This window comes from Thunnus thynnus, chromosome 2 (genome assembly GCF_963924715.1).
Source record: "Thunnus thynnus chromosome 2, fThuThy2.1, whole genome shotgun sequence".
Lineage (NCBI taxonomy): Eukaryota > Metazoa > Chordata > Actinopteri > Scombriformes > Scombridae > Thunnus > Thunnus thynnus.
In genome coordinates, this window is record NC_089518.1 from 40,486,568 (window position 1) to 40,508,591 (window position 22,024).

The 22,024-nt window shown below is 44.5% G+C and overlaps 2 protein-coding genes across 2 annotated transcripts in view; one reads left to right on the top strand and one right to left on the bottom strand.

Annotated features, from left to right (window-relative positions):
- The window catches only part of LOC137171223 (FHF complex subunit HOOK-interacting protein 2B-like), a 22,695-nt gene extending 18,530 nt beyond the window's left edge, over positions 1–4,165 (bottom strand). The window contains exons 1-6 of the mRNA XM_067575076.1: positions 3,964–4,165; positions 2,979–3,057; positions 2,746–2,831; positions 2,310–2,393; positions 1,152–1,256; positions 770–889 (exon numbers count right to left, since the gene is read on the bottom strand). Coding sequence (XP_067431177.1) covers positions 770–889; positions 1,152–1,256; positions 2,310–2,393; positions 2,746–2,831; positions 2,979–3,057; positions 3,964–4,014 — 525 coding nt within the window. The 5' untranslated portion in view covers positions 4,015–4,165. The remainder of the gene's footprint in view (positions 1–769; positions 890–1,151; positions 1,257–2,309; positions 2,394–2,745; positions 2,832–2,978; positions 3,058–3,963) is intronic.
- A 2,285-nt stretch (positions 4,166–6,450) lies between these two features.
- LOC137171232 (gelsolin-like) lies at positions 6,451–21,166 on the top strand. Its single transcript, XM_067575090.1, has 19 exons — positions 6,451–6,557; positions 8,188–8,388; positions 8,810–8,964; positions 9,369–9,530; positions 10,798–10,857; positions 10,947–11,036; positions 11,183–11,275; positions 11,362–11,494; positions 11,642–11,730; positions 12,192–12,320; positions 12,401–12,487; positions 13,871–14,004; positions 15,444–15,534; positions 15,618–15,788; positions 18,872–19,046; positions 19,137–19,258; positions 20,624–20,701; positions 20,774–20,834; positions 20,909–21,166. The coding sequence occupies exons 2-19, from the start codon at positions 8,196–8,198 to the stop codon at positions 21,076–21,078; spliced, it is 2,193 nt and encodes a 730-aa protein (XP_067431191.1). The 5' UTR covers positions 6,451–6,557; positions 8,188–8,195; the 3' UTR covers positions 21,079–21,166.
- Positions 21,167–22,024: the final 858 nt, after the last annotated feature.

Here is a 22,024-nt window from a genome sequence, read left to right on the forward strand (position 1 = left end):
TTATTAGTTGTTCTGAATGTGTGTCACATGTATTTAGTTAATGGTTAGTAAGTCTGAACATGTAGTTAGTTAGTATAGTTGTTATTAACTGTTAACTAGTTAACAACATTAGTTGGTAGTTCGTTAGTGAAGCTGTTAACTCGTTAACAACATTAGTTAGTAGTTAGTGAAGCTGTTAACTCGTTAACAACATTAGTTGGTAGTTCGTTAGTGAAGCTGTTAACTCGTTAACTACATTAGTTGGTAGTTAGTGAAGCTGTTAACTCGTTAACTACATTAGTTAGTAGTTAGTGAAGCTGTTAACTAGTTAACAACATTAGTTGGTAGTTAGTGAAGCTGTTAACTCGTTAACAACATTAATTGGTAGTTAGTGAAGCTGTTAACTAGTTAACAACATTAATTGGTAGTTAGTGAAGCTGTTAACTAGTTAACAACATTAATTGGTAGTTAGTGAAGCTGTTAACTAGTTAACTACATTAGTTAGTAGTTAGTGAAGCTGTTAACTAGTTAACAACATTAGTTAGTAGTTAGTGAAGCTGTTAACTCATTAACAACATTAGTTGGTAGTTAGTGAAGCTGTTAACTAGTTAACAACATTAATTGGTAGTTAGTGAAGCTGTTAACTCGTTAACAACATTAATTGGTAGTTAGTGAAGCTGTTAACTAGTTAACAACATTAATTGGTAGTTAGTGAAGCTGTTAACTCGTTAACAACATTAGTTGGTAGTTCGTTAGTGAAGCTGGTTAGTAATATGACGCTGCTGGTTACCTCTAAGACGTATCTGAGCACGTGCGGATCCTGTTTGACTCTGGAGCTGACGACCAATAAGAACTGAGCTTCCTCCTTCTCAGTTTTGGAACCAGGAAGTGCACAGAGACGAATCAGTTTCTGAGGGGCGGAGCAAGGTGTAGTTATAGTGACATCATCAGGATGGTTCTGACCTGGGTGTGTGTGTATGTGTGTGTGTGTGTGTGCAGTGTTTCTGCTAGGTTGAGTGGTTTGGCCTGGCGGGGTGTGTGTGTGTGTGTGTGTGTGTGTGTGTGTGTGTGGTATGTGTGGGTGTGTGTGTGTGTGTGTGTGGTATGTGTGTGTGTGTGTGTGTGTGTGTGTGTGTGTGTGTGTGTGTGTGTGGTATGTGTGTGTGTGTTACCTGTACGGGTCTGTAGACGTTGATCAGCTGCAGCAGAGATTTCTGCATCTGAGACAAAAACTTAGAGAAGAATACCAAGACCTGCTGACACATACCAGGAGGATACTGAGGAGGAGAGGAGAGAGGAGGAGGAGGTGGGGAGGAGGAGAGAGGAGGAGGGGAGGAGGAGAGGACGAGAGAGGATATCATTCATCAGTATAAACAGACAGGTGTGTTATATTAATGTGCAGGTGAGTTATATTAACGTGCAGGTGAGTTATATTAATGTGCAGGTGTGTTATATTAATGTGCAGGTGTGTTATATTAATGTGCAGGTGAGTTATAATAATGTGCAGGTGAGTTATATTAATGTGCAGGTGTGTTATATTAATGTGCAGGTGTGTTATATTAATGTGCAGGTGTGTTATATTAATGTGCAGGTGAGTTATATTAATGTGCAGGTGTGTTATATTAATGTGCAGGTGTGTTATATTAACGCGCAGGTGAGTTATAATAATGTGCAGGTGTGTTATATTAATGTGCAGGTGTGTTATATTAATGTGCAGGTGTGTTATATTAACGCGCAGGTGAGTTATAATAATGTGCAGGTGTGTTATATTAATGTGCAGGTGTGTTATATTAACGCGCAGGTGAGTTATAATAATGTGCAGGTGTGTTATATTAACGCGCAGGTGAGTTATAATAATGTGCAGGTGAGTTATATTAATGTGCAGGTGTGTTATATTAATGTGCAGGTGAGTTATATTAACGTGCAGGTGAGTTATATTAATGTGCAGGTGTGTTATATTAATGTGCAGGTGTGTTATATTAATGTGCAGGTGAGTTATATTAACGTGCAGGTGTGTTATATTAATGTGCAGGTGTGTTATATTAATGTGCAGGTGAGTTATATTAATGTGCAGGTGTGTTATATTAACGTGCAGGTGTGTTATATTAATGTGCAGGTGTGTTATATTAATGTGCAGGTGAGTTATATTAACGTGCAGGTGTGTTATATTAACGTGCAGGTGTGTTATATTAATGTGCAGGTGTGTTATATTAATGTGCAGGTGAGTTATATTAATGTGCAGGTGTGTTATATTAATGTGCAGGTGAGTTATATTAATGTGCAGGTGAGTTATATTAATGTGCAGGTGAGTCAGCAGCTGGTTTGGTTACCTGAGCTTTTCCCAACGTGCAAAGAGTCTCTAACAGTTTATGTTGCAGCAGATATTCCAGACAGGAACCCGTCTCCTCCACACCCTGATCAATACATACATCATCAATACATACATCATCAATACATCATCATCAATACATACATCATCAATACATACATCATCATCAATGCATATATCATCAATACATACATCATCAATACACACATCATCAAAACACACATCATCAATACATACATCATCAATACATCATCATCAATACATATATCATCAATACATACATCATCAATACATACATCATCAATACATGTGTGTCTGTGCTGCTGTAACATGATTATTGATGTGTGTTCGTGTGTGTGTGTATATATGTGTGTGTGTGTGTTCAGGTGTGTGTGTGTATATATGTGTGTGTGTGTGTGTGTGTGTGTGTGTGTTACCTGCTGTTTCTCCTCGTACACCAGGATGTCCAACATCTGTCTGAGACGCCAGGGGATCTCTGTCTGTTTTACTGGACGACTGTCATCTACACACACACACACACACACACACACACACACACACACACACACACACACACACACACACACACACACACACACACACACACAGCAGGTGAATCTGATTGGCTGACAGGCTGACAGGTGATAATCAGCAGGTTAAAGCTTCTCACCTGTTGTCTCGATGTAATAATTAGTTATTGATTTCCAGTGATCCACAAAGGAATCCAATAGATCCACTGTAGGCTCCCTCTGAGAGACAGACAGGTGGAGAGAGACAGGTGGAGAGACAGACAGGTGGAGAGAGACAGACAGGTGGAGAGAGAGACAGACAGGTGGAGAGAGAGACAGGTGGAGAGAGACAGACAGGTGGAGAGAGACAGACAGGTGGAGAGAGAGACGGGTGGAGAGACAGACAGGTGGAGAGAGAGACAGACAGGTGGAGAGACAGACAGGTGGAGAGAGACAGACAGGTAGAGAGACAGACAGGTGGAGAGAGACAGACAGGTGGAGAGAGACAGACAGGTAGAGAGACAGACAGGTGGAGAGAGAGACGGGTGGAGAGACAGACAGGTGGAGAGAGAGACAGGTGGAGAGAGAGACAGGTGGAGAGAGACAGACGGGTGGAGAGACAGACAGGTGGAGAGACAGACAGGTACAGATTATTTTCTTGATTGTCTGTAGAAGAGAGAAAATGTGACGTCACGCTCTCAACAAACAGCTCATTAATCATTTCAACATAAAGGACAAATCATTGACAGTCCGATCAATAATCAATCAACTCAAGTCAGTGAATGTGAACAGACTGGCTGTGACGTGTCCAGACCTGTCTGTCTAAATACCTGCACATTCCTCTACCTGCCGCAGGTAAACGGAGCCGCTGCTCCAGCCTGAGCTAGCTGCTAGCTGCTAGCTGCAGCTTCACGGTCACGTTACTCACATTAACTCCACACAAACTAGTTCAACAAGTTAGTTTTTATTGTTTAAATGACTGTTAAAGTGTCCGGACAGACAGACAGAGTCACAGACAGAGTCACAGACACACAGACGATCCTTTAACTTCACAATGTTCAACTTTATTTTACTTTCCACCGTCACTTATCTGAGCGAACAGAGGCTAACTGACGCAGCTAACATCAGATGGCTGCTATAACTCACCGTCTCCAGCGCGTGCAGCAGCATGCTAGTTAGCTTATTGAACGTCTCCATTCTCCCGCCAAAACCAAGCCCCGCTGACCGTCCGTTCACCCGGTTAAACCCGGTTAGTTACCGGAGAGTTACCCGTTAATGCGACATGTTGACAACTACACGAACAGCTGATCGCCCCGTCAAGCCAAAACAACTACACGACACACATCCGGTGAGCCTTTTCAAAATAAAACCACACAGCCCGAATGAGTTTTTCTTGAGTTCCGGCTGGGAATTTCAAAATAAGAGCTTCGTTAAAGAGGAGGAGGTAGAGGAGGAGAGAAAGAGGCAGAGAAGGAGAGAAAGAGGCAGATATAGAAGGAGAGAGGGAAAGGAGGTAGAGAAGGAGAGAAAGAGGTAGAGAAGGAGAGAAAGAGGCAGATATAGAAGGAGAGAGGGAAAGGAGGGAGAGGAGGAAGTACAGGAGGAAATTATGAAGAGAAAGAGGGTGAGGTAAAGAGGAAGTAGAGGAAGAGAGGACGGGGAGAGACAGCAGCAGTAAAAGCTTGTTCGATAACGTTTAATTTGATTATCTCATAAAGCTGCTTTATGTTCACTGAGGATGAAACAACTGGTTCATTCTGCCTCCAGTAGTCAATATAACTTCATCCAGGATCAACAATCAATAATCCTCAAACTGCCTTCAAAGATCCCGATGAGAGTTAACAGCATTATTTTAGTCTGATGGCAGCATGTTAGCATGTTAGCATGCTGAAGGGCCAGATTTGGCCCACAGGCCGCTATTTGCCCACCACTGCAATACAGCATCAAGTGTGGATTCATCCGCCGCTGAAAATAGTCCCGAACAGATGCACATTTCCTCCTGTTTGTTTACTGAGTAAAGCAGCGAGACGTACTGCAAAGATCATCTGTACACATCACACACAGTTTAACATATTATTAACATATCATTAACATATCATTAACATATCATTAACATATCATGTCATTATAAGCTCTGGATGTTTGATCTCTTCCATGTCTCTGAGCTGCTGCGTCGTCGTCTCCGTTTAACTGCATTAAATGTACAAATTGTTCACAACCAAAACATCAATATTTAAATGTCTGAAGTGTTTTAATGTCGCTGTGAATTTGTTTCCTGTTGCTTCACTTTAACTCTCTGTTTGAACTTGTTTTATGTGTCGTGACATTTGATTGTTTTGACATGTTTGATCTCATTCTGGAGGTCAAAGCGTCCGTTTGCTTCGTTCTCTGACAGCAGAGCTTCACACAAATGAAAATTATTATAAGATCAGATTTTATTACTTTATTGTTTGTTTGTGTCCTCACAATCATTCAACGTTTAAACATTCAACAGTGAAAAAAAGACGTGATGGAAAGTAACTAAATACATTTACTCAAGTATTTAAGTACAGTTTAGAGGTACTTGTACTTTACTTGAGTATTTCCATGTGATGCTACTTTCTACATTTCAGAGGGAAATATTGTACTTTCTACTCCACTACATTTATTTGACAGCTTTAGTTACTTTTCAGATGAAGATTTGACACAATGGATAATATAACAAGCTTTTAAAATACAACACATTGTTAAAGATGAAACCAGTGGTTTCCAACCTTTTTGGCTTTTGACATCTTACAAAAAGCAGTGTGTAGTCGGGGTCACATTTCACATGTCTATGAGTTGTTAACAGCTCCACCAAATAGTGATTTTTCCCTCTAAACTTCTCACATGCTTTCATTTCAATAAATGTTCAAATGATCCAATATTTCAGCAAAAATCAAAGATTAGAGAAAAAGTCCAAAAACTGAAAACAGATTTGTGTATCAGAACTTTGTTTTTTCTTCTTTCCTCTCCCATTAATCATCTCACCACCCCTCAGATTTATCTGCTGACCCTTTGGAGGGGCCCGACCCCTAGTTTGGGAACCACTGGACTAAACTAGCTAACTGTATATAAAGTAGTGTAAACTAGCTCCACCTCCAGCAGCTACAACAGTAACATGCTGCTCTAACACTGATGCTTCACTATTAATAATCTAATGATGTCATATATAATAATATATCAGTCAGAGGGACCAAACCACTACTTTTACTGCAATACTTTAACTACATCAAGCTCATAATACTTATGTACTTTTACTGCAATACTTTAACTACATCAAGCTCATAATACTTATGTACTTTTACTGCAATACTTTAACTACATCAAGCTCATAATACTTATGTACTTTTACTGCAATACTTTAACTACATCAAGCTCATAATACTTATGTACTTTTACTGCAGTAAAGTATCTGAGTTCTTCTTCTTCCTCGTCTGATCGTCTTTCGTGAGTTTTACAAACAGAACTTCTCCTTTCAGCAGCAGCTGTTCATCAGGCTGGATGTGTTCCAGCTGGGTGTGACCACTCTGCTGCACAGAGGGGGAGGTGTGTGTGTGTGTGTGTGTGTGTGTGTGTGTGTGGGGGGGGGGCGGGGGGGTTGGACAGGTAGAGTTACCTGCAGCCCCTCCCCCACAGCCTCTCCCTCCTCTGTCAGTGTTTCAGGTGGAGCTCAGCCTTCGTCTGCAACACTTTCATCCAGCTGAACACAAACACTGACGGTGAGTTTCTTTCATATTTCACTTCCAAACTGCTGCTGATCACCAGTGTGATTATTAATGATCATTACCAAACAATAGTGATCATTGGTGATCAGTATCAATCAGTGTTATTGACTGTTTTATTGATTTTATCAGTCTGTAATATGTATAAAGCTGATTCTGTTTGTTCAGTCAGATTCATGTTAAAGAGATGAAACAGACAAAAGAAAAGATGAAGATGGTAGTTAGACTGAAAACTCTTCATCATCAACATCATCACTGTCAGTCGTCAGTTTTCAGTTCTTCTTCTCATCAATTAATCATGAGTTTGTTTCCTGTTTCCAACTCTGAAGTTACAATTCACACATTCACACCTCTGACGACACGTTCACTGTCTGTAGTATAAACCTCTTTCTGTCTGACGACACGTTCACTGTCTGTAGTTTAAACCTCTTTCTGTCTGACGACACGTTCACTGTCTGTAGTATAAACCTCTTTCTGTCTGACGACACGTTCACTGTCTGTAGTTTAAACCTCTTTCTGTCTGACGACACGTTCACTGTCTGTAGTTTAAACCTCTTTCTGTCTGACGACACGTTCACTGTCTGTAGTATAAACCTCTGTCTGTCTGACGACACGTTCACTGTCTGTAGTATAAACCTCTTTCTGTCTGACGACACGTTCACTGTCTGTAGTTTAAACCTCTTTCTGTCTGACGACACGTTCACTGTCTGTAGTATAAACCTCTTTCTGTCTGACGACACGTTCACTGTCTGTAGTTTAAACCTCTTTCTGTCTGACGACACGTTCACTGTCTGTAGTATAAACCTCTTTCTGTCTGACGACACGTTCACTGTCTGTAGTTTAAACCTTTGTTTGTGTGTCTTTGGGCGAGTCTCTTCCTGCTTCTCCCAGCTGTATCAGAGCTTGTTTGTTGGAAAAGATGAGTCACTCTGCTGATTGCTTCACGGATGAATTCAACAGTTTATTGATAGTCAGACCTGTTCGTGTGTTTAAAGGCTGTTGATTCATTAAACAGAATCCTCTCACAGCAACAAACTAAAAAGTTTCGTCTCTCAGGCTGCCTCACCTTTCTCACTCTCTCCAGGAAATTGCAATTTTGCGATCGCAATAGTGAACACATACTGAAAAAAACTCTGTAGAATTTCAATTTTGCTAAATTACCACAACTTTTCTGCATTAAAAGTGTCAAAAACAACAGACACTTTGGTGGCATTGGGTGTGGTGGTCACTGACGTCATCGAGTGTTCACCCTCTCTGCATGTTTTAAATCTATATTATCTAAACTGAGCATCAGTCCTACAGTACAGTAGTGAAGCTCCGTGCTCTTTGTAGTAAAAATGAAAATACTACCAGCTATATTATAGTACTGTGAGCCATATAATCTTAAAGGTGGCTCCGCCCCTACAGGTGACATTATGGTGTTCAGGTGTTGTGTGGCTCCGCCCCTACAGGTGACATTATGGTGTTCAGGTGTTGTGTAGCTCCGCCCCTACAGGTGACATTATGGTGTTCAGGTGTTGTGTGGCTCCGCCCCTACAGGTGACATCATGGTGTTCAGGTGTTGTGTGGCTCCGCCCCTACAGGTGACATCATGGTGTTCAGGTGTTGTGTGGCTCCGCCCCTACAGGTGACATCATGGTGTTCCACCCGGAGTTTGAGCGTGCGGGTCAGAGGGCGGGGCTTCAGGTGTGGCGTGTGGAGAACCTGGAACTGGTTCCTGTTCCTCAGAGTCTGTACGGAGGGTTCTACAGCGGAGACGCTTACCTGGTTCTGCACACCACCGCCACCCGAGGAGGACACCTGCAGTACGACCTGCACTACTGGCAAGGTACTGCAATATACATGTACTAATACTACAACGCACCTGTAGTATTAGTATTAGTAGTAGAATTAGTACTACCATACACCTGTGCTAATATTGCAATACACAACGTATTAATCAATCAAAATTCAGATCAGATTATTTGAAAATAAATAAATTAGTCACTATAATTTTGAACTCTTTATCCTAATTGATAATTATCTCATAATAGTGACTTATGTTATTTAAGTCTATAAAAGTGATAATTTACTTTAAAAGTCCCATATTTGATATGAAGTTGTAGGTTCCCGGAGCGTCTGTCAGCTGCAGAGCAGTAAATAAATAACAGCGTCATCAGCATATCGGAGAACAAACACCTGTTCACATCCTAACAGCTGATACAGGTGTGACCCTGGTTCTGCTCTCTGATTGGCACGTTGTCCTGCAGGTTCAGAGTGCTCTCAGGATGAGAGCGGTGCGGCGGCCATCTTTGCAGTCCAGATGGATGACTTCCTGCAGGGGGCACCGGTTCAGTACCGCGAAGTCCAGGGCCACGAGTCCAGTACCTTCACCGGATACTTCAAAACCGGACTCAAATACATGGTATCAGTACTATCACTACTATCAGTACTGCTAGTACTATCAGTATTACTGGTGTTACTAGTACCACCAATATTACCTGTGCTACCAGTGTATCAGTACCAGCTGTACTACTAGTATTGCCAGTACTACTAGTACTCCTACTACTACCTGTACTATCAGTACTACCTGTACTACTGTAGAAACTTTTATTTGCTTTTAAATTAGTTTTTTATTTTTTGTTTGTTGTTTTGTTTATTGTTTAATGCATAATTAACACTGTTACTGGTAGTACAATTATCATCATTGCAATAGTTAGCAGTGCTACTACTAGTACTGCGAGTACTACTACTGATACTACAGTAAACATACGTAACTTTTCTGTCAGTAACATTCTGTGACATCACTTCCTGTCTCTCCCACCTCAGAAAGGGGGTGTGGCCTCAGGATTCCAGCACGTGCTGACCAATGACGTGGATGTTCAGAGGCTGCTGAAGGTCAAAGGTCGACGGATCGTCAGGGCGACCGAAGTTCCCGTCAGCTGGGAGAGTTTCAACCAGGGAGACAGTTTCATACTGGACCTGGGAGAGGTGAGACAGGCAGAGAGAGGGGTGAGACAGGCAGAGAGAGGGGTGAGACAGGCAGAGAGAGGGGTGAGACAGGCAGAGAGAGAGAGGTGAGACAGGCAGAGAGAGGGGTGAGACAGGCAGAGAGAGAGGTGAGACAGGCAGAGAGAGGGGTGAGACAGGCAGAGAGAGGGGTGAGACAGGCAGAGAGAGAGAGGTGAGACAGGCAGAGAGAGGGGTGAGACAGGCAGAGAGAGAGGTGAGACAGGCAGAGAGAGGGGTGAGACAGGCAGAGAGAGAGGTGAGACAGGCAGAGAGAGAGAGGTGAGACAGGCAGAGAGAGAGAGGTGAGACACACACAGAGAGAGAGGTGAGACAGGCAGAGAGAGAGAGAGGTGAGACAGGCAGAGAGAGGGGTGAGACAGGCAGAGAGAGAGGTGAGACAGGCAGAGAGAGAGAGGTGAGACAGGCAGAGAGAGAGAGGTGAGACACACACAGAGAGAGAGGTGAGACAGGCAGAGAGAGGGGTGAGACAGACAGAGAGAGAGGTGAGACAGGCAGAGAGAGGGGTGAGACAGGCAGAGAGAGGGGTGAGACAGGCAGAGAGAGGGGTGAGACAGGCAGAGAGAGGGGTGAGACAGACATAGAGAGAGGTGAGACAGGCAGAGAGAGGGGTGAGACAGACAGAGAGAGAGGTGAGACAGGCAGAGAGAGGGGTGAGACAGGCAGAGAGAGGGGTGAGACAGGCAGAGAGAGGGGTGAGACAGACATAGAGAGAGGTGAGACAGGCAGAGAGAGGGGTGAGACAGGCAGAGAGAGAGAGGTGAGACAGGCAGAGAGAGGGGTGAGACAGACAGAGAGAGGGGTGAGACAGACATAGAGAGAGGTGAGACACACACAGAGAGAGAGAGGTGAGACAGGCAGAGAGAGAGAGGTTAGACAGGCAGAGAGAGGGGTGAGACAGGCAGAGAGAGAGGTGAGACACACACAGAGAGAGAGAGGTGAGACAGGCAGAGAGAGGGGTGAGACAGGCAGAGAGAGAGAGGTGAGACAGGCAGAGAGAGGGGTGAGACAGACAGAGAGAGAGGTGAGACAGGCAGAGAGAGGGGTGAGACAGGCAGAGAGAGGGGTGAGACAGGCAGAGAGAGAGAGGTGAGACAGGCAGAGAGAGAGAGGTGAGACAGGCAGAGAGAGGGGTGAGACAGACAGAGAGAGGGGTGAGACAGGCAGAGAGAGAGAGGTGAGACAGGCAGAGAGACAGTTCTAATCCTGTCTCTCTCTCTCTCTACAGGAAATCATCCAGTGGTCTGGTTCCCATAGCAACCGCTTTGAGAAGCTGAAGGCGACCTTGGTGAGTGGTGACATCACCTCATTACATCATCATCATCATTAGCCGGTGACAATCACACCCATGGTCACATGTCTGTGACTGATTGACAGGTGTCTAAGGGTATCCGTGACAACGAGCGGTGTGGGCGGGCCGAGCTGCTGCTCTGTGACGAGGGGGCGGAGCCTGCGAAGATGCTGGAGGTAATGTCACATGACCTGACATGTTGTTTATGTATTTATATACGGCACACTAACACATGATTCAACATGCTAAGACACGCCTCAACATATTAACACACCATTAACATACAAACCTCTGACCCCTCCCTGCTGACCTCTGACCTCAGGTTCTCGGGGAGAAGCCAGAGCTGCCTGAAGCCGACATCAGTGACGACACCAAGATGGACGCTTCCAACAGGAAACTGGCCAAACTTTACAAGGTCACATGATTACTGAATACTTTGGCTTTTACTGTGATGCAGCAGCAGGAAGTGCTCATCTGTCTCTCTACCTGTCTGTCTCTCAGGTGTCCAACGCCGATGGTGAAATGGAGGTTACCATGGTAGCAGATCAGAACCCATTCTCCCAGAGTGCGTTGCAGTCCAGCGAGTGTTTCATCCTCGACAACGGAGCCAACGGACACATCTTTGTCTGGAAAGGTTCAAACTTTACTCTGTTCACACTGGTCTGAAACCAGTTCACAATGGTCTGACACCAGTTCACACTGGTCTGTAATCTACCTGTGTGTGTGTGTGTGTGTGTGTGTGCGTGTGTGTGCGTGTGTGTGCGTGTGTGTGCGTGTGCAGGGAAGGAGGCGAACACTGAGGAGCGTCATGCTGTTCTAAAGAACTCAGAGCAATTCATCCACAAGATGAACTACCCAACACACACACAGGTGAACACACACACACACACACACACACACACACACACACACACAGGTGAACACACACACACACACACACACAGGTGAACACACACACACACACACACACACACACACACACACACACACACAGGTGAACACACACACACACACACACACACACAGGTGAACACACACACACACACACATACACACACACACACAGGTGAACACACACACACACACACACACACACACACACACAGGTGAACACACACACACACACACACACAGGTGAACACACACACACACACACACAGGTGAACACACACACACACACACAGGTGAACACACACACAGGTGAACATACACAGGTGAACACACACACACACACACACACAGGTGAACATACACAGGTGAACACACACACACACACACACACAGGTGAGCAGGTGAACAGGTGTTACCTGTCCTGACTCTGTCCCCTTCAGGTCCAGGTCCTCCCTGAATTCGGGGAGACTCCGCTCTTCAAACAGTTCTTTAAGGACTGGAGGGACTCTGACGACACCGTTGGCATGGGAACCGCCTACGTATCCAATCAGATCGCAAAGATAGAGAAGGTAACCAATCAGATTCAGAATTAGCAGCTCCGCTCTCATCATCGATCACTAGAGAACTGATCTGCCTTCTGATTGGACAGGTGCCGTTTGACGTATCATCTCTCCACCAATCAGAGGCCATGGCAGCTCAGCACAGCATGGTGGACTGCGGAGACGGAGAAAAGCAGGTGAGGAACCAGATCTTCTCTGCTCTGTGCTTTGGGAACAGGGTCTGTACATCCTGGAACTTTCAATTAGAGTCCATGAGGAGGATCATGTCGGCCCTTCTGCCTGTGTGTGTTTGTTGGGTCTCGGTGTGGGGTCTGGATGTGGAGCTGCCACCGCTGCTGCTGTGGTGGTTTCAGGTCTGGAGCTCCAGGCTGGACCTACAGTGGATGTGACATGCACCTGTCTAGACTAGAGGCCAGGCCTAGGATAGATGCAGGGGGGTGACTAGAGGCCAGGCCTAGGACAGATGCAGGGGGGGGACTAGAGGCCAGACCTAGGACAGATGCAGGGGGGTGACTAGAGGCCAGGCCTAGGACAGATGCAGGGGGGTGACTAGAGGCCAGACCTAGGATAGATGCAGGGGGGTGACTAGAGGCCAGGCCTAGGACAGATGCAGGGGGGTGACTAGAGGCCAGACCTAGGACAGATGCAGGGGGGTGACTAGAGGCCAGGCCTAGGACAGATGCAGGGGGGTGACTAGAGGCCAGACCTAGGACAGATGCAGGGGGGTGACTAGAGGCCAGACCTAGGACAGATGCAGGGGGGTGACTAGAGGCCAGGCCTCGGACAGATGCAGGGGGTGACTAGAGGCCAGACCTAGGACAGATGCAGGGGGGTGACTAGAGGCCAGGCCTAGGACAGATGCAGGGGGGTGACTAGAGGCCAGACCTAGGACAGATGCAGGGGGTGACTAGAGGCCAGGCCTAGGACAGATGCAGGGGGGTGACTAGAGGCCAGGCCTAGGACAGATGCAGGGGGGTGACTAGAGGCCAGACCTAGGATAGATGCAGGGGGGTGACTAGAGGCCAGACCTAGGACAGATGCAGGGGGTGACTAGAGGCCAGACCTAGGATAGATGCAGGGGGGGACTAGAGGCTGTACTTGGCTGCGTAGGGGGGTCAGAGTCCTCGGGGAAAGGCTGTGTTGTAGTTCAGCATGTGTAGTGTGAGTTTGGCTGGATGTGGTCTGGGTTTGAGGGGTGTCTAGCTTGTTAGCTGTTAACTTTAATATTTCAGATGGGACATGTTTTATAGTTTTAAATGCCAAAACCTATTGATTTCAGTGTCCAGTAGTTTGCTGTTACTTTCCGTCTCTTCCTCTTCTTTTGTTTGTTTTTTCTTTCTCTGAGGTCCTGATCTCTCTCTGTCTCTGAAATCCTCTTCCAACTTTCTTCTTTTCTTTCCTCTGGTGTATTGTGGTCACTCCTTTCACAATTTCCACATAAAATGTCAATGTTCATCTAATTTTTGAATAGAAAACAACTGTTTTATTTAGGACTCAGTCAAACTTTTGTCTCTACGTCTACTCTCTGTCTACCTGTCTCTCCACCTGTCCGTCTGCAGGTGTGGCGTATAGAGGGATCAGAGAAGGTAGCGGTGGACTCGTCGATGTTCGGTCAGTTCTTTGGAGGAGACAGTTACATCATCCAGTATGAGTACCAACACAGCGACAGACAGGGTCACATCATCTACATATGGTGAGATTTCATCATGTGAACTTAATTTAAACATGCTCTCCCATCTCTCAGGTAAAGCATCTGACTGTCTCAGGTGTATTTTGTTTTTTAGTATGTTTGTAGAGGAGCACTCCTCCAGCTGTTGGCTCTCTGAGTCTCGTTTCAGAGGGTGGGATTAGTGAAAACTCTTAGAAGTTTAACCCTGAGATGAGGGGAAACTCTGGGTTTTCAGTACCAGAAAGAGAGATAACTTAAACTCAGGATCAGTCGCCATGGTAACTGACTCTGTGAAGCTAACCTGCTCGCTGGCAGGTTTTCTGAGTTTCCTCTCACAGTTTCATGTCTTCATTCATTCAGTCGTATCAAAGCTCGTATCGAAGCGCATTATTTAGTGGAGGTTTACTGTCAGAATCTAAATCCTGGTTGGACGTTAGTTTGTTACTCAGGACTTTCTGAAGTTTTTATGCACATCAGTCATTTCTTTGAACCGAGTTTTTTTTCTCTCACAGTCAAATATCAAACAGCATGAATTGATCCTCAGCTCAGAATCAAACCTCTTCATGTCCTTCTGTTATAACACTGAGACTCTGTTTGTTAGAGCAGCTGCTGACACATAATGTTTAATCTCAGTTTAAATTTAAACAATCAGTATGAAGCTTTAGATGCGTAGGATCAATGAATAATGATCCCTATCACTAATGATGTGATTGGTCGCACTGATAGAACATCGTTCCTGTAATATTGTAGATTATATGTTAATATTTCTGAGTGAGCAGCATCACTGAGTGATGTTGAGCTGAGATACAAACAGACGTCTAAACATCTAAAATCTACTGCTTTAATATCAACGTCTTTTCAAGTAAAAATCATCAAATACATTATTATTGATCAGACTGTGAGCTAGAGTCAGGTCTGTGTCTTTGATCTATATATGTTTTAAATCTTTAACTATATTTTTAATCTTCAGTTGCTGCTTCCTGTGTTTTGAACAAATATATTTAAAATGTAATGTAACTGCAACCTGATACACAGTCAGATTCCACTTTATCATCATTAAGGAAATGTAAGTCTGATAAAAGATCAATTAATGGACGACACTGAATAAAACTTTATTGACACTTTTCCCGCTCTGACTCAGGCTCTTTTTTTAAAGGATTAATGTGCATCGTCCACATACACATGCATTAATGTCGCTATGCTCTGCCTTTTATTTACCTGTTGCCATGGTGACTCGTAGTATCGGAGCTTCATTGATGACAGCTTTTGTCATTGTGAACATACTCAGAGCTGATTAAACAAATTGTGATCAGCTGTTCTGGAACCGAAACCTCTGAGTTTCACTCATCAGAGTTCAGGGTAAAATAAATAAATAAATAAATAAAAATGAATGAAAAAACAAAATTTTAACTTTAAGAAAATGTACTCTCTCTCTCTCTCTCTCTCTCTCTCTCTCTCTTCAGGCAGGGGGCGGAGTCTAGCCAAGATGAGGTCGGAGCATCGGCGATCCTGGCTGTTCAATTGGATGATGAGCTAGGCGGTGCTGCTGTACAGGTTCGTACACCTGTGACCACTGGTACAGCGGACTGTAATCCTCTGAGCCTAAAGGCCTCACACTGACCACCTTCTGTCTCCAGGTACGTGTGGTTCAGGGAAAAGAGCCTGCCCACCTCATGAGCCTGTTCAGGGGCCAGCCAATGGTGGTGTACAAGGGCGGGACCTCGAGAGAGGGTGGCCAATCAGAGGTGGCAGATACTCGCCTGTTCCAGGTTCGAGCCAATCCAGCAGGAGACACCAGAGCTGTGGAGGTGAGACACACAACCGTTTTAAGTTCTGTAATACCCCAAGCTCATTTAAGTCCCTGAATGCCCCACGCTCCTTTATAAAAGCCAAAATAAACACTCTAGATAAACGTCCTATTAATCAAATAAGAGATAGCAATATGATAATTCATTACTCTATTTTTTACCCAGTGTTCAGTCTGCATTTTTCCTCTGTCTGCTCTGACTTAATACCCGATTCTTCCTACTCTGATAGTTCTCCTTCTCCTTTATGAGAACAACATCCACAGAAGAATTTGAGAAGTGGTGCAGGACATTGAATCCAGAAATATTAAATCAGCCTCTCATATTCTCATATACCTGCTTGCTGACTTATTCAACATATCGTTATCTACCTGTAAATTACCAGCTATCTGGAAATATTCACACATTACTCCACTTCACAAAGATGGTGATATTCTTGATCTAAATAATTATAGACCTATATTAATAATCTGTTCTCTTGCTAAAGTATTTAATCAGTTTTAATCAGTTATCACAGTGTCTTAAGACTAATATCCTATTGTTGTTTCAATCTAGATTTAGACCTAATCAAGCAACAACCACCGCTCTGTTAAAACTTACTGATGATTTGTTTTCAACATCCGATACTGGTCATCTTACACCAGCTATTTTTATTGATCTCAAGAAGACTTTTGATTTGGTTGATCACTACCTGCTCTTAGATAAGTTTGATGCAGTCAATCTATCTCAAAATGCATTATTATAGTTTAACTCTTATTTACATAACAGAAGACAATGTGTTGTCCTTGAAGAGAGTAAGTCTGATTCATTTGTCCAACAAAGAGGTGGTGGGGTTCGACACTGTGTCCACTTCTTTTCTCTGTTTTTATTAATGACCTTCCTGTAATCTGTTCTAATTCTTCTGTGCGACTATATGCAGATGATACTGTCAGTTATACTTCTAAACCTCATTTACTGCAAATCCAAACTGCCCTTCAATCGGATTTCAATACCTTACGAATCTGGCTCTTGTCTAATAAACTACTGTTCATTAAAACAAAATCTTACATTATGGTCTTTGGTACAAATCAGAGTCTTAAAACAAAATCTAATAATAACATGTAATGATGGTACTTCTCTGGATAGAGTTGATCTAATTTAATCTTGACTCTGAACTTGCATTCAAACCTCACATTGATCATGTTCTCCGCAAAATTTAACTTTGGAATCTGTGTTTTATTTTAATCTAGAAATTGATTTACACTTAGTGTCTGAAAGAAACTTGCCTCACAACTTTTATTACCATTTCTTGACTAGAACACCCAGAACTAACCGTCTTCCCCTCAATACAGCATACAGTAATCTCTGATGTTTCTTTAGTATTCATCACTGTATAATGTATAACTCTTAACTTGAATAGTCTCCACTCAATATAAAAAGAAACATTCATTGGCTACAACATCTTTAAATGTGTACATTTCAATTATCCTTAACAGTTTTTGGTACCATAATCCTCAATTTATCAATTGAGGCATTCTACACAACGACTCCTACAGTCAGAAAAGCAATATCAGAAAGACAGTATTTATGTTTAAGGCTCCTTTAGATATACAGATGGGTGAAAAATTAGAGCAAAACCAACAGAAAGTGTCTTAGTAAGGTGTTGGGCCACCACGTGCTGCCAGAACTCTTCTAGAGGGATGAACATCATTCTTCCAAAAGATATTCCCTCATGTGGTGTTGTGATGATGGTGGTGGAGAGCGCTGTCTAACACATCGGTCCTAAATCAAATCTCTCAGAGGTGTTCAGCTGGGTTGAGATCTGGTGACTGCGAAGGTCATAACATATGATTCACATCATTCATACTCATCAAACCATTCACTGTCGTCCTGGAAGAGACCACTCCCATCAGGATAGAAATGTTTCATCATAGGATGAAGATGATCACTCGCAACAACTTTGTATTGATTTGCAGTGACCCTTCCCTCTGACGCCGGGATCTCACTGGGCACGTGTGCACCGTGTTCTAGCCTAGTCTATTTTTATGGACGCCGCGTCAAGCAGCACAGAACAGATCGAGCTGGGCAGGAAGTCAGACACAGAAGCAGCATTGATCATCCAGTCAATTTTCAAAATAAAACACCTTGTGCAAACTCCTGGTCGTATATCAACAATAAACACAATTAAAACAGATGAAAAAAAGAAACCATTTAACTAAGTAGCTTACCTAACCATAGTAGAGGCACAAAAATCAAGGAAAATGACCAAATCAATGAAAGCTGAGCAAGTTAAACAAAATTGGGCAGTTTAGTTGGCCTGCTACTGCAGTAATTACAGTAGCCTTAAGGCACTTAATCAGCTTTGACTAGGCTGCTGTAATTACTGTAGTAGGAGTGCAACAGAATTTAAAAGATGGCTTCCTCATAGTCAAGACGATCCACTTCTGACACGCTCCTGGCGGTAGAGGGTGCCGATGGCGCAAAACTGCTTCAGAGCCGGAACACGGTGCACATGGGCCCAGTAGGATCCCAGCGTAAGGGGACAAGTGGACCCAAACCATGCTGGCAAAATGCCCCCTGCAGCATAGAGCCACCAGATTCCCTTACTGTAGGGGTCAAGCATTCAGACCTGGACCAGTTTCTCCTTTAATTTGTCAGCCATCTGTATATAGAGATAGAAAAACTTACCATCAAACATACAATCCTCAACATTATTTCACATTTAAAAATGATTTGTCCTCTTAAATTGTAACTGTTTCAGTTTAATTGTTTAATGCTATATCTACAGTACATACAATATACAATACACTGTACACTGTCCCTGAACGCCTCGTGTTTTTGGTCTGAATGTCTGGTTTAAACCAGTTTAAGCCAGTTCTACCCAATCCTAGCCATGTCTCTGGTCCTCTAGCCTCAGGTAAACCCTCTGTCCTCAGGTGGACCTTCTGTCCTCAGGTAAACCCTCTGTCCTCAGGTGGACCTTCTGTCCTCAGGTGGACCCTTTGTCCTCAGGTGGACCCTCTGTCCTCAGGTGGACCCTTTGTCCTCAGGTGGACCCTCTGTCCTCAGGTGGACCCTCTGTCCTCAGGTCAATCCTCTGTCCTCAGGTGGACCCATCCTCCTGCAGTCTGAACTCCTGTGATGTGTTCCTCCTGGTGTCGCCCTCCGGCTGCTGGCTGTGGAGCGGGGGGAGCAGCAGCTCGGCTGAAGCCCAGGGAGCAGAACGCCTGGCTGGACTCCTGCAGGTGACCCCCACCCTGCTGAAGGAGGGGGAGGAGGAAGGTGAGGTGGGGTGGCGGTGGTTTGAGGGAGGTCTCTGTGTTGTTTATCTGTCCATCTGAAGCGCATGATTCTGCCTGTCTGTGGTTCCAGGTGCATTCTGGGATGCGTTGGGGGGACAGGAGGACTACTGTCGGTCCCCTCGGCTGAAGGACCAAATGGAGGCTCATCCTCCTCGTCTGTTCGCCTGCTCCAACAAGACCGGAAACTTCTTGGTCTGTCTGCTCACATGATCTGGTCACATGACTCTTAACACACTGCTGAGCAGGGTTTCTGTTCACTGAGCTTTAATGATCAGTGATGTCATTAACAGGCAATCAATAAACAACAAACTGATCAATAACACTCAATCGTTTGAGTACTAAAGACTTCAAACATTAGCTTCTTTCTAATGTTCATGCTAGGTGGTAGGGGTTAACTCACTGGTTGCTAGGGGTTAACTCACTGGTTGCTAGGGGTTAACACGCTGGTTGCTACGGGTTAACACGCTGGTTGCTAGTGGTTAACTCACTGGTTGTTACGGGTTAACACACTGGTTGCTAGGGGTTAACTCACTGGTTGCTAGGGGTTAACTCACTGGCTGCTAGGGGTTAACTCACTGGTTGTTACGGGTTAACACACTGGTTGCTAGGGGTTAACTCACTGGTTGCTAGGGGTTAACTCACTGGTTGTTACGGGTTAACACACTGGTTGCTAGGGGTTAACTCACTGGTTGCTACGGGTTAACACGCTGGTTGCTAGGGGTTAACACGCTGGTTGCTACGGGTTAACACGCTGGTTGCTAGGGGTTAACTCACTGGTTGCTACGGGTTAACACGCTGGTTGCTAGGGGTTAACACGCTGGTTGCTACGGGTTAACACGCTGGTTGCTAGGGGTTAACTCACTGGTTGCTAGTGGTTAACTCACTGGTTGCTAGTGGTTAACACACTGGTTGCTATGGGTTAACACGCTGGTTGCTAGGGGTTAACACACTGGTAGCTAGGGGTTAACTCACTGGTTGCTAGTGGTTAACACACTGGTTGCTACAGGTTAACACACTGGTTGCTATGGGTTAACACGGTGGTTGCTAGGGGTTAACACACTGGTAGCTATGGGTTAACTCACTGGTTGCTACAGGTTAACACACTGGTTGCTATGGGTTAACACGCTGGTTGCTAGGGGTTAACACACTGGTAGCTAGGGGTTAACTCACTGGTTGCTACAGGTTAACATACTGGTTGCTAGTGGTTAACACACCGGTTGCTACGGGTTAACACACTGGTAGCTAGGGGTTAACTCACTGGTTGCTACAGGTTAACATACTGGTTGCTAGTGGTTAACACACCGGTTGCTACGGGTTAACACACTGGTAGCTAGGGGTTAACACACTGGTTGCTAGTGGTTAACACACCGGTTGCTACGGTTTTATGGTGGTTCTTTGATTGATACTGTTTAATAGCCAGTGGAGATAATTAATAAGAAATATAATTTATGAACAAGCTTTTGATTAATTGGTGACCTTTCTATTGTTTATTGATCGTTTAATTGTAAATTGATCAGTTATAATATTCCAGTTTGCTGTGTGTGTGTCTGTGTTCAGATGGAGGAGGTTCCAGGTGAGCTGACACAGGATGACCTCGCTCCTGATGATGTCATGATCTTGGATACCTGGGACCAGGTGAGTCTCCTGCCGTCACCATAGTTACAAAACTTGACCCTTGGGTCCCTCACCTCCTGTGTCGTCCTGCAGGTGTTTGTCTGGATCGGAAACGAGGCGCGTGAGGAGGAGAAGACCGAGGCCGCCGTGTCAGGTGAGACAGACAGGAGGTTAGACATTTAATAGATGAACAGGTGAACAGATGCTAACTGTCAGTTTGCCGTGCAGCTGTAAGGTACCTGAAGAGCGACCCGGCTGGCAGAGACCCCCGCACCCCCACAGTGACGGTGAAGCAGGGATTCGAACCGCCGACCTTCACCGGCTGGTTTCTGGGCTGGAATCGTGAGTTCTGGACCGTCGACCCGCTGCAGCGCGCCATCGAGAGCCTGCAGGTGTAAAACATGTGACCCAGTGATGTCACCTCCTGTTTTCACATGATGAAGCAGCTCTATATCATAAATAAATCTACCTGTCTGTCTACCTGCACACCCGTCTGGCTGTCTGATCCATTTGAGCCTCTAGCGGGCGCCGAGGTGATTCATCCAATCAGAGCAACGTGAACATGTCAGCTGACAGCAGGGGTCAGATGCATCAATGAGGTCTACACACAAAAACCTGCATACGTTTCCCGCACATAAACTAAACAGTGAACACGTCACGCTGACTTCAGACCAGCGTCACTTTTCAAAAAGTCAAGTTTGAATTCATTCAAACTAACAAGTGATTTGTTTAAATTAATTTAAACATGAACTTTGTGGCGTAACGAGTCTCAGAAACAGCTGACTGGTGGTTATTAGGATACTCAGCGCTGTAGTGTTTATAGGTTTACTGATTATTGTATATATGATTATATGATTATTGTAAATACTGTGACTGTGTTAGTATATATTTATACGGCAGCGATGTCCATCCATCAGAGCGTCTCACCTTTCAGTGCAGGCTTTATATTTTGCGATGTGGTGTCTTAAAACTGCACCATGTTGCTCTGTCAGCAGACGTTTGACGCCTCACAGGCGTGTAAACTACCTGCTGATTCACAGGTGTTGTGGTCGTTGAGTGTGGAAACAGTCACTGCTGTGTGATCATCCGATCAGCGCAGCTTCGTCTGGTCCAAGGCGAGCCTGGTCGGCTCTAACTATAAACGTAGAGAGGGTGTCTGCACCCCGGAATCTGGAAGATGACCTATGACGTCGTTGTTCGAGGTATCAACTATTTCTTCTCAATTTAGTATGACTTTAGCCTGAGAGTTATACCAACCACCTTTCAAATGAATCTAATGAACTCTCTAGGAGGAGTTTGAAAAAGTGCTCATAAAAGCATAAAGCAGCTCAGACTATTTACAGC

Excerpts from the sequence above, each read along its gene's own strand:
- LOC137171232 (XM_067575090.1), top strand. The coding sequence starts at position 8,196 with ATGGTGTTCCACCCGGAGTTTGAGCGTGCGGGTCAGAGGGCGGGGCTT. Across the intron at positions 11,276-11,361 it reads AACTGGCCAAACTTTACAAG|GTGTCCAACGCCGATGGTGA; the intron begins GTCACATGATTA and ends TCTGTCTCTCAG. Across the intron at positions 19,259-20,623 it reads ACAAGACCGGAAACTTCTTG|ATGGAGGAGGTTCCAGGTGA; the intron begins GTCTGTCTGCTC and ends GTCTGTGTTCAG.